This window comes from Mustela putorius, unplaced genomic scaffold (assembly GCF_011764305.1).
Source record: "Mustela putorius furo isolate JIRA1106 unplaced genomic scaffold, ASM1176430v1.1 tig00003988_pilon_pilon_pilon, whole genome shotgun sequence".
NCBI lineage: Eukaryota > Metazoa > Chordata > Mammalia > Carnivora > Mustelidae > Mustela > Mustela putorius.
In genome coordinates this window covers 2,748,269-2,765,313 of record NW_025422127.1, presented here as the reverse complement: position 1 = coordinate 2,765,313, position 17,045 = coordinate 2,748,269, and the positions used below count along the sequence as shown (strand labels likewise).

At 48.7% G+C, this 17,045-nt stretch overlaps 2 protein-coding genes across 2 annotated transcripts; both read right to left on the bottom strand.

The window, feature by feature from the left end:
* Positions 1 to 246: 246 nt before the first annotated feature.
* On the bottom strand, positions 247 to 2,386 carry INHBE (inhibin subunit beta E). The gene is made up of 2 exons (XM_004773202.3): positions 1,710 to 2,386; positions 247 to 1,469 (listed from the first exon to the last, which is right to left on the bottom strand). Exons 1-2 carry the CDS (start codon positions 2,005 to 2,007, stop codon positions 721 to 723), a joined length of 1,047 nt encoding a protein of 348 aa, XP_004773259.1. The 5' UTR covers positions 2,008 to 2,386; the 3' UTR covers positions 247 to 720.
* A 2,026-nt stretch (positions 2,387 to 4,412) lies between these two features.
* INHBC (inhibin subunit beta C) lies at positions 4,413 to 16,759 on the bottom strand. Its single transcript, XM_004773203.3, has 2 exons — positions 16,057 to 16,759; positions 4,413 to 7,274 (listed from the first exon to the last, which is right to left on the bottom strand). The coding sequence occupies exons 1-2, from the start codon at positions 16,370 to 16,372 to the stop codon at positions 6,529 to 6,531; spliced, it is 1,062 nt and encodes a 353-aa protein (XP_004773260.1). The 5' UTR covers positions 16,373 to 16,759; the 3' UTR covers positions 4,413 to 6,528.
* Positions 16,760 to 17,045: the final 286 nt, after the last annotated feature.

Below are 17,045 nucleotides of genomic sequence, written 5' to 3'. Positions count from 1 at the left end.
TTCCTCTTAGCCCCTTGCCCATCTCCTTCTTTTTTTTTTTTTTTTTTTTTTTTTTTTTTTTTTTTTTTTTTTTTTTTTTTTTTTTTTTTAAAGATTTTATTTATTTATTTGACAGAAATCACAAGTAGATGGAGAGGCAGGCAGAGAGAGAGAGAGGGAAGCAGGCTCCCTGCTGAGCAGAGAGCCCGATGCGGGCCTCGATCCCAGGACCCTGAGATCATGACCTGAGCCGAAGGCAGCGGCTTAACCCACTGAGCCACCCAGGCGCCCGCCCATCTCCTTCTTGACCCTCCCTGAAGCTCTTCCATAGTTCCTAGCCTGGATACGCCTGCTTCCCCTGTCCCAAGCCTGCTTCCCTCACTTGAGGACTTTCTTTTCTTGTGAGAGACTAACTAATTTTTCTCTGCCTTCTCCTTTCCTCCACTCCTCCCTCACCTCTGCCGCCTTCTCAGAGGGCTTAGGGTAGGAAACCATGCTTTCTGGGGAGACTCCTTTAGAGAACACACTTTCTCCATCTCCCTACACATCAGCTAGCCTGGAATAGGCAAGAGTCTGGACAAACAAGTGCCCATTTGGGTCCCCTAGGAATCACCCTGGTCATCTGACCACCAGCCTGTTAGGTGGGGGTGTGGATCAGGAATCTAATGTCTCCCGCCACAGACGCCCTCTGCCTGGGAACCCCTAACCGATCTCTTTACTCCAAATCCCCAGGTCCTCTCGCTAGCTGCAGCCACAGGCTTCTACCACCATATCTGGCACATCTGTCTTGACCACATTGCCATCCCGGTCCAGGTAGAGGAGAGAGAGAGGCCTTCGGGCAGTAGGGACACAGCAGGAAGTACCCAAGGGCCAAGGGTTGTTGGCCTTGAAGAGACTGAAGACAGCCGAATGGAAGGAGGCAGCAATGCCAGGACTGCCAGCCAGGTGTGGGGGGCACTGTCCACTGCAGTAATTCAGCTTGTACCCCTCAGGCTGCAGGATCCAGTCCCGCCATCCTAGTTCCTGGAAGTCTACATAGTGGTCTCGCCGGCAGCATAAGGGGGTCTCAGGCTCACAGGTGGGGGTCCTCCTCCTGGCCCGGCCTGCTCCAGGCTCATTGGGCCGGATCTTAAGCTCCAGGAAGGGCCGCTGGTCTCCCGCCGTGTCCAGGAGCTGCTGGGCAGAGGTGGCGTTGCCTTCTAGGCGTCCGCAGTTCAGCTGGAGCTTCAGGACAGTGGACTCCTCGGCCCTCAAGCCACTAGGGGGCAGAGTGAGGGCATGCCAGCCGGGGGCCGTCATCTGGTGCTCAGCCAGGAGTTTGCGGGACCCTGGGTACCTGCTCCTTGGGCTCCATTGGAAGATCCCCAAGGAAAGCGTGCCAGGAAGGGTGGGGAGCACGTGCAGCCAAAGGCGAGCATGGTACAGGTGGTGGGACTGAGCTGTGGACAGGTGGAAGGTGAGCACAGAGCTGCAGGGTGAAGTGGAGGAATCTGCCGGAGAGATGGAGAAGGGATGGAGGAATGTGAGCAGCGATGAGCTCTCCTCTGAGACTCCTGCCACCCCCTCCCGCTGCTTTCCTGAGCCCCTTTAGAAGACACAGGGACTGCCTTGTGTGCTCTGTCCTGCATAACCAGTCAACTCCTCCTCCTCCCACACCCTGCCTTTTCTGTCGGTCTCCCCTTCCGCCTCCCTCTCCCTGTCTGCTCTCTGCCTGCCCCTCCTTCACCCACCTGTGATGGTAGCAAAGCTGATGACTTCCTCCCCTTTTGCAGGAGCCACACTTCCTGGCTGCAGTCTCCGGAGGGCTCTGGCCAGCGCTGCCTGGGGTGGAGGGTGAGTTATTCTGGGACGACTGGTCATATGCAGCCCCTCCAAGATCTGCTGCTTGGCTAGCTCCAGTACCAAAGCGCGTTCTGCCTGGGGCACCAGCGTGGGACCTCCACAGGAGGGACATACAGACCCTGCCCCCTGTGCCCACACCAGTGCCCACAGCAGCACCAGCTGGAGCTGGACATCAGGGAGCCCCATGCTCCCGGTGAATGGCCCTGGGTTGGGTCAGGAGCCTCGGATGGCAGGTGCTCCTTCTGTTGATCTGATTGCGTGGAAGCCAATGAGGGCACAGGGGCAGCAGTGGCTGTGCCACACCTAGCCTCGGCCAAGGGTAGAGCCACCTGCCTTCTATTGCCTGGGACTCAGGAAGGCAGTATGTGGATGGTCCTATGGGTGGCTGTGTTTAGCGCAGTCTGCCAGTTTGACCCTCACAGCTCATGGCTGGGGCCTCTTTAGAGCCACAACCGGGGCTCCCTCACTTAGTGGTCAGCCAGCCGACCTACCCTCTGAGCCCCGGGATTGGCTGGCTGTACTGCCCATCAGGGCCCTGCAGGGGGCGGAGGTCCCCCCTCCACCCCCGGGGAGCTCAGGTTTCACCATCTGGCCTGGTCATTGAGTTTGAGATATGGGTAAGGGGGTGGGGGTGCAGTGTTAACACGCATGATGCAAGAAAGAGAATGATTTCACATGCTCAGTCCCCAAGGTCTGGGGCTTGGGGGAGGGACTCATAGGGGCAAGGTGGGGAGGGCAATTTCCCCCCCAAACCTCTAGTCCTTCTAGCTTACCCAGACACCTTTGCTGCAGCAGTTCTTAGAGGCAGCTGTTAGTTCCACTGTAACCAGTGGTCTCCATGGTCTCTGGGCCTGAAGAACTCTGGTCTCTCTCTTCCTAGCAATGGGGTTGGGGGGAGTCCTCCTGCCCAGGCCAAGGTGGCAGTGCCACGGGGCACAGAAGTCACCTCCTGACCCTGCTTATGCTGGCTGCCCAGAGTCCAGTTGGACTGGAGCACAGCGTGGAAGAGGGCTAGAGCGTGGTGGGGGTGGGGGGGGCATGTTCCTACGATGTCGGGGGAAACCCAGAGAGGTAGGGGAGGCAGTGATGCAATCTTACAGCAGGACACAGTCTATCAAGGCTGGCAGAAGGGCATGGGACTTGGGAGCACCCATACCTACAGACTGGGTCTCTTTAAGGGGACTGTGAGAGTTATGTAAATTCAGGACATCCTAGGAGTGGCTGGAGGCCTCCATGAAAGGGGGCAGGACATGGGAGGTTTAAGGACTTTGAAGAGCAAAGCAAGATAAGTGGGGTGACATTAGCTCCAATCCCAGCCCTTCCTCACTGACAAAATGGGAAGGCCATGGCTCCTCCACCTTGAACTTAAGATGGTAGACTTAATGCTGTCCTTTCTCCTTATGCCCGCAGTTTCTTCAAGAAGCTAGAAGACTGTGATTTGGACACAGGCCGCGACTCCATCTTATTAAGCTCCCACGTGTGTAGCCAGTGGGGGGGCTGCCAAGAGACTCCCAGATCTGGCACCTGGGGGAGAAAGGTGGCGCTTTGGGGACTGGGGATCAGTACTGGCAGTGTCCAGCATGTGGCAGTGTAGCGCCACTGGACGGCCGCTGGCTTAGTGCTGACCAGCTTCCCAAGGAATGGGCTGCTCTGAGGAGTAGGGAGTGGCACAGGGCTTTCCAACCTCTCCCTCTGGGAACCCTGCCTCTCCCACAGAAAACAGAGAAGCCAGTCCCCGTGCTCTCCCCTCTCGCCACTACCAAAGAGCAGAGCTGTTGTCAGGCCCCAAATCACCGCTACCTTTGGTTTTAGACCTCGTCCCATTGACACGTGGCGATGGAGCTTGATGACAGGTGACAGGCACGTCCTAGAAACCCAGGGTACTGTGTGCTGGGGGGCGGGGGACGCTGGGGTAGAGAAGGGACAAGGAGACTTTTAGACCCTCCTGTCCTTCCTACATTTTTCCCCAGGCGGAAACATATTCAAGTTCTCTGTCCAGTCCTCTCCTTCCCCGTTATGAGCAACCTCTCTGTTGGTTGAGGCTGGTGAGAAGGAGTCCTCTACCCCTGGGGTCTGGAACATCAAACTGCAAAGAAGTTTCTGCCCATAGTGGTGTCTCAGAGAGCTTATCTGTTGGGGCCAGGAGACAGAGTCAAGGGAAGCAGCATCAAGTGCTTGCAGGAGTCACTGACTCCTCTTCTCCCCTACCCTCTATCAGGTGCCCCCAATTTTCGGCTCTTCCTACCCTCTTGTTGCTGTGCCTGGCCTGGCCCTACCTCCCCACTGACACTTACGTCAGAACCCAGCTATAAATATGCTCTTAGCATCTTAGTCACTTTCCCCAAGAAGTTCTCCCAGGTTATAAATACCCCAGCCATCTGCCTCACAGGCCCGCCCTACCAACCTGGTTGGGTGCTGGGGGGGAGGGACAGGCTCGGGGGACGGGTAAGAAGGGAGAAGAAGCCCGAGTGGTTATCTTGCCCACATGAGAGAAGCCTGACACAGTCTAGAGTTAGGGGCCAAGAGGCTCTGGAAGCCAAGGTTTGGAAGAAGACAGACCCACTCTTTCCCTTTTACAACAGGCAGAGCCAAAAAGAAAGGGAGTTAATACTGATTCTGTGTTTATTTTAAAATTTTTTGTTTTGCTCATGATGGATCTTTTTGGCATTCATTTTGCTGCTTTAAAAACATAGCATTGAGATATTATTTATCTCAGTTGATGAATTTCTTGGCATCCCCTTACAATTTGTCACCCAAAGTGACTGCCTTACTTCACCTCACCTTAATCTTGGCCCTGGGGACTGAAGCTGGAGTTGGAGGGAGAGAGGTCAGATCTAGGGAAGGGGTGGCTTATAAGGAGAGGAGACACCGTGGGACGGGGAGGAAGGGGCACAGAAGACTTCCTTAGATGTTCTCCTTAGATGAAGATCTCCTCCAGGCAAAGGTGGCATGACTTCTGTGGGTTGTTCAGGAAGTCCCACATCTCAGATATGCAGGTCGCCTAAGAAGACCCCCTTCAGACTTTCTCCTCTACGGTTCCTCTTCCAGGGACCTCAGACCCTGGGAGGAGGGAGCTATACACTGAGCAAACACAGACATCATGTTACCCAAAGGACACGTGGGTTTTGCGCAAACTCGGCCTTGGGCTGCAGACAATATCGACCCCATGGTTCAGGGCTGTCCAACCAAAGGGAGGGGATGATGGGGAAAGAAGGGCAAAGGTCTAGAGGGGACCGAGTCTCAGAGCAAATACCGCCCCTCCTCATTCCATGCCTTCTTTTTCTTCTCCCTGTCCTATGCAAGTGACTCTTGGCCAGTTCCAGCTTCTGGGCAGGTCTCCTGGATGGAGGCCTAGGGGTCAGTGAGGGAAAGCCACCAGCCAACTCTGAGCCCTGCCTCTGCCTCCCCCAACATGTGTGCTCCTAGGATGTCAGCCTACTTGCTGACTGAGCAATGATCTGTTTCATCTCTTAGAGTGAGTATGGAGGGAAAAGAAGAGCAGATAAAACCTGTCTTTATTGGTTCTGAGACCAGCAAAGATGGTTCTGGGGCAGAGGAAGAGGCCTAAGAAAGAAGAGGAGGAAGCCTAGGAAAGGAAGAGGCATGAAATGTGGGATAGACATAATAGCTCGGCCCTGAGGAGCCTGGGTGAGAGAGAGCAGAAGTGGGCCAGGTAGGTAGACACTGGGTCATCCTCGGTTTCAGCCAGGGTCCTGGCAAGAGACAAAAGAACCATTCAGTTGTCTGTGTTTGCATCACTAAGAAGACTTAATGAAGACCTTATTTATGGATGTGTAGGCAGGGTTAAGAGAATGAAGGATGAATGTTGAGGCTCCCAGAGACTAGCAAGAGTGGAAAGCCCCTAGTGCGGAAGCAGTGATATCAGAATCTAGGTAGAACTGGGGCCAGGGGGAGCCAGATAGGAGCTGTAGGGACAGACCACAACCACAGTCACACAGATACATGGCACCTAGGCAGAGGGAACAGGAATAAGAAATATCCTGACCTCTATCTCCCCCTATCCTTTGATCTCCTGCTTGTGTCAGCCCTTAGCCAAATTCAGCAGGAAGCCAGGGACCAAAGGAGCTGAGGTGAGTCAGCCCTTAAGGGCATAGAGTGGAGCAGAGAAGGACAAAGAATGGATGAGGGTGTGCCAAGAGAGCCTTAGCAACCCACCAGGGCCAATAAGGGGCTCGAGATACAGGGAAGAGTAACTTTGGACAGCAGGGATCTAATCTTCAGTGAATCTAAGAAAGGAGCTCTCTGGTAATCCAGAAAATCAGGGGAAGGAGCTGGGTCAACTCCTCCTGGAGTGACGGCCATCAAGTGGGAAGAGCAGGGAAGTACCGAGGATTATGGGATGGATTAAGGATGGGCTATGGATGGCTTTGCCTGGGATCTAGATGGCACTGCTCACGGTTGCAGATGGGATCAGAGTCCCTGGGGTGGCACTTGAGCCTGGGAGGCTTGCTGGATAGACTGTGCCCTAGGAGAGAAACTGGTGGTCACGAAGATGGTACAGTGACTCTCCTTAGATGAAGATCTCCTCAAGCCACAGATGGGATAATTTCCACAGTTTTCCCAGGAAGAGGGAGTCCTCCTTCTGGACAGAAGCAGTAATGGGGTCATTCCCTCCTCTCCAGGAAGGGTACCTCTGTGAGGGCATGTTTGCTTACTCCCACCTTGGGCTGCCCATCCACATGCGGACTAACTACAGCCACAGGCCTCGACCACCATGTCAGGTATGTCAGTCTTGACAATGTTACTGTCCCTGTCATAGTAGAGCAGAGAGAGGGGGCGCCGGGCCGTGGGCACACAGCATGAGCCCCCTCCCGCAGTCCCTGATGCCGTGTTGGCCTTGAGGAGGTTGAGCACTGCGGTGTGGAAGGAGGCGGCAATGCCGGGCATGCCTGCCACGTGCAGTGGGCACTGCCCCGTGCAGAAGTTCATTGCATAGCCCTCGGGCTGAATGATCCAGTCGTGCCAGCCAATCTCACGGAAGTCCACAAAGAACTCTTGCCGACAACACATCCTGGACCCACCCTGACAGTTGATTCCTCGCCGGTGAAGCCGGTGCTTGCCCCCAACTTTGACCTTGGCTGTCACAAAAGGCCTATGGGCAGCCTCACCCAGTATGATGGAGCTCTGGCCTCCCTGGCTTTCAGCCACCAGCTCCAGGGTCAAGTGGCCTTGACTACAGGCAGCCTGAGCTTCAGGACCCAGAAAGAGCCGCTGCCAGCCACTGGCATCCACCTCCAGCTGGTGCTGAGTGGCCAAGGTGAGGTTGGTGTCACGTAAGCCTACCACAAGGATCCTCAGCTTCAGAGTCCAGGTGGTATTGGGAGGGATCTGTACAAAGAACATGAGGCTGGCCTGCTGGATCTCCATGCCACTAGCAGTTCTGTCAGAGGAGAAGTGGAAATCAAGACGAGTCTGGTTGATGTTGGAGAGGCCTGTGAACACAAGAAGCCCCAGTCACCATGGCCTTCTGAGTGTCAATTCTATCAGCTACCTTGTTATTCTCAGCATACTGGAACTCTGCAGCCCTCGGTATTGTTGACCACCCTTTTTTTCTTGAAAATCTTCTCTTTCTTGGCTTCTATGACACAACTCTTACGATTATTCCTTGATTTTCTTTGTTGGCTTTTCTTTCTCTGGCCATCTGTTCAGTGCAAGAGTTCTCCAAAGTTTGTCTCTGACCTTCATTTCCTTTTGCTCTACACTGAAAGGAGTTCTTACCCACACTCATGGTCAGCCAACACGCTTTTTATGGCAGTGATTCCCAAATCTGGATGTCTAGTCCAGACCATTTTGCACCTCTGGACTGGACATATAGATCTGGAAATCAACAAGCTTCAGGTGTAAATTTCTAACTACTTAATTTTGTCACATGAATGTCCTTCCGGCACATTCAAATCAATTTTTTCCTAAGTGGAAATCCTTTTCCTTGCTATCCACCCCTCTTTCTGTTCTTAGAATTGGGGGCACCACTACCTTCCTTATCACCACTAGAAACTCTGTGAGCACCCCCTCACTGCCCATATCCAGTCTTTCACCACAATGAATCTATGTATGTCTCCTGTCAATTACTCTTCTCCAATTTTCTCTCTTCATCCTTCTCCTGCCCCTACCGAAACACCTTAATTGGGTTTCTGTTCCCTCCACTCCACTGAAACTGCTCTTGTCAGGATCACCAACTCTTTCCATATGGCCAATTCCAGTGGTTTCACCTCTTTATATTCATCTTATTTGATCTTTAAGCAGTGTTTGACACATTTATCATTCCCTCCTTGAAATATTTCCTTCTCTCGGTTTTTGTGACTCTGGCCACTTTATCTTGGTCTCTTGTTGACAGCTCCTCTTCCTCTGCCTGACCACTGTATGTTGAAGATTCTGAACTCCCTTCTTTTCACTCTGTATATTCATTTCTAGAAGGCTATCGTCAGTTCCCATGGCTTTCTATTCCATCTGTATGCTGATGACTCCCAAATATATATATATATCCCTGGCCCTGACCTCTCCCTGATCCTCAGGGCTTCTATTTCCAGCTGCTGAGCTGATATTCTATTTGGTTATCTAGTGATATCTCAAAATTTTCATGTTCACAGATAAACTCTAGATTTATCTCCCCAACCCAAACCTATTCCTTCTCCAACCCAATTCCCTATAAAGGTATTGCTTAAGCCAAAACCTTGATTACCCTCATCCCCCACTTTAAAATTACCTGCAAGATCTGGGGCATCTGGGTGGCTCAGCTGGTTAAGCATCTGACTCTTGATTTCAGCTGATGTTATGACCTCAGGGTCATGAGATGGAGTCCTGCATTGGGATCCATGCTCAGCATGAAGTCTGCTTGAGATTCTTCCTCTCCCTCTGCCTCTGCCCCTCCCCTCCGCTTGTGCATACTCTCTCAAAATAAATAAATAAAATCTTTTAAAAAATAAAAAAATAAAATTATCTGCAAGATCTGCCAACTCTATCTCCAGTTCATAAAATAATTTCACTTATACCTGTCTCCTTTACTACATTAGTTCACAATCACCTTTTTCTTGAATTATAACAATACCTTCCCAAGTGGTCCACTCTTGTCCTCCAAACCGTTCTCTCTATATCAGCCAGAGTGCATTTTATTACGTAAATCTGATCAGCTTAATCTCTTCAGCTTCAGACTCTTCAAAGGCTTCCCATTGCTATTTGAATAAAATCTAAGCCTCTTAACACAGAAAACTTGTATGATTAGGCATTCTGCCATCTAATGACTATATTCTACCCATACTGTCTTTTTTCTGCTCCTTGAACTCACTAAACATGGACTCACCTCATGGCTTTTGCACTTGTGCTTCCCCCTGTCTGAAATGTCTTTCCCAGATCTTTGATTGACTGGCTTCTTTTTGGCATTCAGCTCAAATGTCTCCTTCTTGTGGAGGTTTCTCTGACAAATCTATCTAAAGCAGCCTTTAATTCCACCTCTGTCTCTCTAACGCATCATCCTGCTTAACTATTTTTATAGCTGCTATGACTCTCTGTAGTCATCTTGTTTTTTTGTTCATTTGTTTACTATGTGCTTCCCCTCCCCTCTTCTCCTCCCCGCTACCCCTCCATCTAGAACGTAAACTCCATGAAGGTAGAGATTGTGCCTGTACTGTTTACCAGTTTCTCTAGTACCTAGTACATAATAAGCTCAATAAACAATTGCTGAATGAACAGAAAGTTCAACTAGGCTTCGTGTGAATTGGAAAGTCAGGAATAACGCTGCTCTTGACAGCTTTCAAACTCAACATGATGTCTCCCATCTTGGTGTCTCTAAATAAGTCTATTCCATTCTTCTCTTCCTGTGGATCTACTTCTTCTGCTTGACAGTTTCTTCAGGTCCTAAAATGGTGGCCCCAGTTCCTGAGTCTACAGAATGTTTTACTCAGCTCCTCTAAACTAAAGTGACATAATCTTCCAGTGTCCCAATTTCCAAATCCTTGATGAAAAGTCTGATTGGCTCAACTTATCTTGTTATGTCACTAAGCACCCCACCATTAGAATCTCTCTCTCTTTTAAAGATTTGCTCATTTATTTTAGAGACAGAGACAAAGAGAGAGAGCACAAGCAGGAGGGGCAGAGGAAGAGGGAGAGAAACTCCCAAGTAGACTTTATGTTGAGCATGGAGTCAGACGCAGGGCTCAATCTCATGATCCTGAGATTACAACCTGAGTTCGACAATTAACCAACTGTGCCACCGAGGTACCCCTACCATTAGAATTTCTTAAGTTACCCTAGTTATGGCAGGCAGAACAAATAAACATCAGGGGCTATGGTAGATTATTACATTGTTGGCCCCCAGTGAAGAACACCTCCCAATATTGATGGCTTTGTGCCATACCTTTCCACATTGTCTGGGCATGGCTATGTGACTTGACTTGGCCAATGAGACATAGGCAACCACAGTGCAAGCAGACACTTGATAAGTACTTACATAATGGTGTTTCACTCTTATGGAAGCCAGTTACCATGTTTTAAAGAAACTTGGGCTAGACTAATGGATGAGGAGGAACCATGTGGAGAGAGACTTTGAGGATCAGAGACCATCTTAGATGTTCTAGCCCCATCTAAGCTCCTGACTGAAGGCAGTTACCTCAGTGCTCTCAGCTACTCCTCAGATGGACATAAAGAACTGTCCAGATAAGTCCAGTTAAAGCACAAAAATCATCAGAAATATCGAATTTCTTGTTTTAAGCCTCTATGTTTGTGCCGATTAGTTATATTAATAGGTAACTGAAACAGAAATAAGTAACAGAGTGCTTGGGTGCTCCAAAGCAAAGACGTAAAATTTGTAGCCTTGGCCTTGGGACTGGGTGACAGGCAGAGGTTGGAAGGATGGTGAGGAGACTGTTAGTGAAGGTAGGAAGAACAGTGAAGAAATTGCTATCAGATCCTGGAGAAAGGGGAACCTGTGTTATGTATTGGCTATCATCTGTGGTAACTTGGAAGCTAGAAATGGCATCTAACAAAGTTGTGAATTTAGCTAAAGATATTTCCAGGCAGAATGCTGAAAGTGCCAATTGGCTTATTTTAGCTGCCTATGATAAAGCATTTCAGGAGTGAGATGAACTAAAAAAGGAACTGTTCAATTTTCAAGCAGAATTTAGAGAAAATATTTCCAACAGGACTTGCTAGATTGAACAATAAGATATTTTTTCATTCCTCACCTCTTTGTCTGGCAAAAGATTCTTAAAGTAAGAAATGATCTTGAGGCAAAAATCAAATCCAGGGAATTGCCAGTAATATATGGCCTCAGAGTGAAGATCAAAACATTTAATAATGGGACAACTATAAGACCCTTTGTTAAGATCTAACACTTTGTTAAAAACTAAAAAAAAAAATTAAGATGATGTTCTATAGATCCTGTCAACTAGACAAAAGGGTTTCTAAGAATCTTAAGAGTATCTATCAGTCCATAACACTTTGACTTGCAACCTAAAGAGGGGTCTGTCTTGATATCAAGTTGAGTGCCTTTTTGTCTAACTGAGTAGATTACAATTTGTTATTTAGAAGGCCCACAGGGTTTTACAGAGAATTTTAGTAGCAAAAGCAGCACAAGTTTGGACTAAAAGAGCCAGAGATGATTCAAAGTGAAAAGAGGTCTCTGGGCCCCCAACCTCTTTGGCCCGGAAGCAGGCTGAGAAAACCGCTCAGCCACAGACACCCGTCATTTCCAATCTAAAAGGAAAGACATCTCAGAGGGTGGAGCCAAGGGCTGAAACAGTTCTAGAAGTCAAGGAGAACACTGGTGGACTCTCTTTAAGAAGCGGGAAAAATCCTAGAAGTAGAACTAAGCCCTAACCAAGGGAATTCTGGATTTAGGGGAGACTTGAGATATGTGCCTGGCTGGATATCAGAACTTTCATAGATCAGTCACTGGTCTGCGTCCCCCACTCCCCTGTCTCCCGTACTGAACAGGAGTATCTGTTATGGTGACCCTGTCCCTGTGTGAGCATTGTATGTTAGATGTGTGGGAGGCAGATAACTTGTAGTTTTAGGTCACAGGCAGTGGTATGCTGGTAAATGTTTAGCAACTGGATTCCAGAGGGAAATAAATCCCGATTCGTAGTGCTTGCCAATTTCTGTGGTTTAAATTCTCCCACCACGGCCAATTTCAAATTATTCATGTGACATCACTGGATGTGGAGCTGGGAGATGTTCATAATTTGTTCTCATGAGCCCGTATAAGTCACTTCCAGTACATTACTGAAGCCCCCACCCCCATTTCCCCAAAGCCCCCAGCTCTCTTACTTCCAGCAAGAACAATACTCAGGTCTTGCTTTCACACTATTATGTGGATGATAGCTTAAATTGGAATAAAAACTTCAAGCTAGCATATCCAAATGCAAAAGGTAGAATCCAGGGGTGCCTGGGTGGCTCAGTCAGTTAAGCGTAGGTCAGGTCATGATCCCAGGGTCCTGAGATCGAGCCCTGCATCGGACTCTTTGCTCAGCAGGGAATCTGCCCACTCCCTCTGCTGATCCCCCTGCTTGTGCTCTCTCTCTCAAATAAATAAATAAAATATATAAAAAAAAAAGAAAAGGTACAATCCAAGTGTCAGTCATTCTCATGATGTCATCTCAGATCGGGCCCCCTCAGTCTGAATGTTGTACTCATTCATTGATTAGCAAATATGTGGAAAGTGTATAGACTTTGAAGTCAGAGAGAACAGTATTTGAATTCTGCCCCTTGCAAGCTATATGACCTTGGCCATGTAAATGATCTTCTTTGAGTGTCAGTCTGCTTTTCTGCAATGGGAATAATAAACTCCACTTTGTGGGGGTGGTTATTGAAGATTAAATGAGATGAGACAGGCATACTAAATACCAGGTAGCCATCATTATTGCCACAATGTTGCCAGGAACTGCTGTCAGTGATACAAAGGTGTAAGCACAAAAACAAAGACAAAATAAAACAAAATCCCAGAATCTGGGTGTTTAAAGAAGTCATGGTTCGTGTTCATCTGTCCACCTTGTACTCATCCAGTCCAAGCTACTTTTCAACTCCAAATGCAATTTACTCCTTCAGACTTTTATTTACATTTCCCCCCTCCGTTTAGAATGTTATTTACTGTTTTCTACCCATCGAAGCCAAACTTATTCTACAACACCAGTCCATTTGCAATTTTCTGAAAGACTTACCTGTCTCACTAGGTCCGATGAATAATCCCTGGCCCAGCAAGCAATGGGCCCTCCTTTAGCATTATTTCATTCTGTTTTACCTTCTAATTATTTATTCCCAACAACTACAACCCTCATGGCAGGAGCTCAGCCTTCAATTTCTTGCTCTCTCCCACCTTAACCTTCTAAGAACGTTACCTATATTAGTTCATTTAATTCTCCCAAATATCCTCTCACTATCCTCATTTTTCAAGTGAGAAAACTATTAACAACTCAGGTCATACAGTAATAAGCAACTGAGCAAGGATTTGAACCCAGGCTTATCTGGCTCCAGAGTTGGTGTTCTTATAGGCAGGGCGCCGGGGTGGCTCACTTGGTTAAGGGTCTACCTTCAGCTCAGGTCATGACCTCAGGGTCCTGGGATCGAGCAGTGCATTGGGCTCTGTTCAGCAGGGAGCCTACTTCGCCACACCCCCCCCCCCCCCGCTTGCCTCTCTGCCTACTTGTGATCTCTCTCTCTCTCTGTCAAATAAATAAATAAAATCTTAAAAAAAAAAAGCATCTGACTTGATTTTTTCTTAGGTCATGATCTCAGGTTCATGAGATGGAGCCTTGCATTGGGCACTGTGCTGGGCGTGGAGCCTGCTTAAGTTTCTCTATCTCCCTCTTCCTCCTTCTCTACCCCTCCCCCAACTCAAGTTTATGCTCTACTCTTGCTCTCTCTCAAATAAATAAATAAATATTTGTCATAGGCAGAAGCCCCCTTTTGAATTACAATAGGGTCTCACACATCACTGGGGATTCTACACTGCATTCAAGCTGACTTACAGCATGGTTTGGTTGTTTAACACAACCAATGCTTATTGAATATCTAGTATGTTCATGAGATGCTGAGTAGTGTAGCTACTCTGTAGCTACTCAGTAGCTAGGCTATCTTGCTCCACCACTTACCAGTCATGTGACCTTGAAGAATTACTCAACTTTTTTTTTTTTTTAAATAAGCTCTTTGCCCAATGTGGGGTTTGAACTCACCACCCCAAGATCAAAAGTTGCATGTTCTACCAGCTGAGCCAGTCAGGTGCCCCAAGTACTTAACCTCTTTGTGCCTCAGTTTCAATTACTGCTTTTATTTTATTTTATTTATTTATTTTTTAAATATATTTATTTATTTATTTGACAGACAGAGATCACAAGTAGGCAGAGAGGCAGACAGAGAGAGAGAAGGGAAGCAGGCTCCCCGCTGAGCAGAGAGCCCGATGTGGGGCTCCATCTGAGGATCCTGGGATCATGACCTGAGCTGAAAGCAGAAGCTTTAACCCACTGAGCCACCCAGGTGCCCCTCAGTAACTGTTTTTAAAGATTGATTGATTGATTGATTGATTGATTCATTTATTTACAGCACCTGACGGGGCAGAGGGATAGAATTCCCAAGCAGAATCCCCACTGAACTTGAAACTCTGGGTTCAATTTCATGACTCTGAGATCATGACTTGAGTTGAAATCAGGAGTTGAATGTTTAACTGACTGAGCCATCTGGTGCCCCACAGTTTCAGTATCTTTTTTTTTTTTAAAGATTTTTTTTATTTTTTTATTTTTTTATTTTTCAGAGGGAGAGCGAGCACAGGCAGACAGAGTGGAAGGCAGAGTCAGAGGGAGAAGCAGACTCCCCGTGGAGCAAGGAGCCCGATGTGGGACTCGATCCCAGGACGCTGGGATCATGACCTGAGCCGAAGGCAGCTGCTTAACCAACTGAGCCACCCAGGCGTCCCTTTTTTTTTTTTTTAATTAAAGATTTTATTTATTTATTTGACAGATATCACAAGTAGGCAGAGAGGCAGGCAGAGGGAGGTGGAGAGAGGGGGTAGGGGAAGCAGTCTCCCTGCTGAGCAGAGAGCCCCATGCAGGGGGATGGGGGGGCATATGGGGCACGATTCCAGGACCCTGAGATGACCTGAGCCGAAGGCAGAGGCTTTAAACCACTGAGCCACCCAGGTGCCCCAGTTTCAGTATCTTTAAAATGGGGATAACAATTATACTTGTCTCACTGGGTTGTTGCAAGGATCTTAAGGAGTTAGTGTATGTAAAAAACTTAGAATAATGTAAATAGATAAAAGTGTTAGTAATTTCTACTATACACTAGCTTCTGGTGATAACATGAAGAATAAATGATAGATCCTGACCTCAAGGGGTCAACATATATGGGAAGACAGACTTCACAGAAAACCTGGAAACAGTCATTTCCACACAGAATTCACGTTCTGGGTGAGGTTAGGGGAGCCGCCAGAGAGGAAGCCCCTCATCCTTATGTCAGGGTGGGTTTTTTGAGTATTGGAGTGCTGGCTCTTGAAGGGAAAGGGGAGTCGGTGCTGACTGGGGGAAAGGGGCCAGGAATGGAAAGGACCTTCCAGACCCAAGGAAGAGCTCCTAAGAAGCTCAGAGGCCAAAGAGATCACTTTGTGTTCTGTTCCTAGGGTCCTGTCTCCAAATTCTTGGCCTTCAGCTACCCACTAAATTCTCCAACTTCTCTTTCCTCTCTGGAAGTAACTTTCCCTGTAACTATCCCAAGTATCCCAAGTAACTATCTTCTTGCTTTTATCCATCTTTCTGAGTCCCATTTTGATGTTGTTCTGATGTGAGGACCCAAGGTATTAAGATGGGGGAGCAGGGGTAGGCTGGAGGAGTACTATCGTCCCGGTGTTTTACATTTTCCCTCTTTACTCAGATGAGGCATCTGAGTGTTGGGGGAGACAGGGGCCGGAAAAAGGACAGACTCCCTACCTAGCTCCCAGTTTCAGGGGCCAGGCCCAGGAAGTGGATGAGCTCACACCACAGCCTGTGGAAATTTGGGGGAGCCAAAGGAGATGCAGGCAGGCAGTCTCAAAAGAAGTGAAATCTACCCACTTCCCAGCTGCCCATTGGTCAAGTTTAAATAAGAGAAAGCAGGGGTGGGGTGGGGTGGGGGAGCCTGGGATTAGGAGATTACTAGGAAGCAAGAGTTGGGAGGGTTTGGGGGAGGGAGTCAGGGGTTAGGCTAGGGAGGAGACTTTTCTATCCTTGGGGGAAGATGTACAGAGCAGGAACCCACCTGTGTCAGCAAAGCTGATGATCTCATATTCCTGTTCCCCATCAGCCTCAGGAAGCGTCCTCTGTGGGGGCCCATGGAGGCGCTGCAGCGCAGTCCTCAGAGCAGCTCTGGACACAGGCGTGTTCAGTGTCGGGCGCTGGCTGAGGCGCAGTTTGTCCAAGATGCGTCTCTTGGCCAGGTCAAGAAGCAGCTCCCGCTGGTGATCCAAGTCCATGGCGGGTCCTTTACATGCTGGACACTGGCTGTCAGAAGCTCTGGGAATGGCCACTGTAGCGGGAGCCAGGAATAGGAAGGCCAGGAGTAATGGAGAGATCATGGCTGGGGGAGGCCCTCTTTTAGTGATATGGTTGAGACAGAGCCGTAAAACTGGGGCTCAGGATCTCAACAGCTGTGGTCCTCAACTCCAACCTGGCCGCCAGGGGCCCTGGAAGAAGAGTGTGTCCAGTTGGCATGACTCCTTGTGCAGGGGATAGAGCAGTCAAATATCTGACTTGGGAGATGAAGCTGGTAACAGGTAGAACTTGGCAGAAGGCTCCAACACATAGTCAGTGAAAGTACAGAGTGGGGGATGTGAGTTGTTTAGTTTGGGGAAAGAAATGTCCCTGGGCCAATGTTGGGAGACAGTGGGTTACCCATGTAAGCTGCCGGGCCTGGGGACAAAGGTTAGAGATGAAATTCCTCTTCAGATCAAAGGCCTTGCTGGGAAGCCTGGAGGTAAAGGGAGAGATGAGAGGTTTTAAGACAGAGTGTTAAAGAGTGACTCTCAAACAAGAGGGGTCCTTGGCAGGGCACTTTATGTCATTGTCATGCAGATAGTTGAGAGTTTCATTTCCCTCTGCCAGGTACTTTTCAGTCTCACTGCTCCCTTTCTGCCTCCCAGAGGCTCATAATGCAGACTCCTTTGTTAACCAACACCTCCTCCCCCCCCATCCCCACTCCACCGCGGCTCAAAAGTAGCCAGTATGAAGGCTAAGGGAAAGGAAGGTAAG

Bases quoted from the DNA above. Each gene is read 5' to 3' on its own strand.
- INHBE (XM_004773202.3), bottom strand. From the start codon at position 2,007: ATGGGGCTCCCTGATGTCCAGCTCCAGCTGGTGCTGCTGTGGGCACTG. The intron at 1,470-1,709 runs GTGGGTGAAGGA...TCTCTCCGGCAG, and splicing joins CAGCTTTGCTACCATCACAG to ATTCCTCCACTTCACCCTGC.
- INHBC (XM_004773203.3), bottom strand. From the start codon at position 16,372: ATGATCTCTCCATTACTCCTGGCCTTCCTATTCCTGGCTCCCGCTACA. The intron at 7,275-16,056 runs GTGGGTTCCTGC...TTGTGTTCACAG, and splicing joins CATCAGCTTTGCTGACACAG to GCCTCTCCAACATCAACCAG.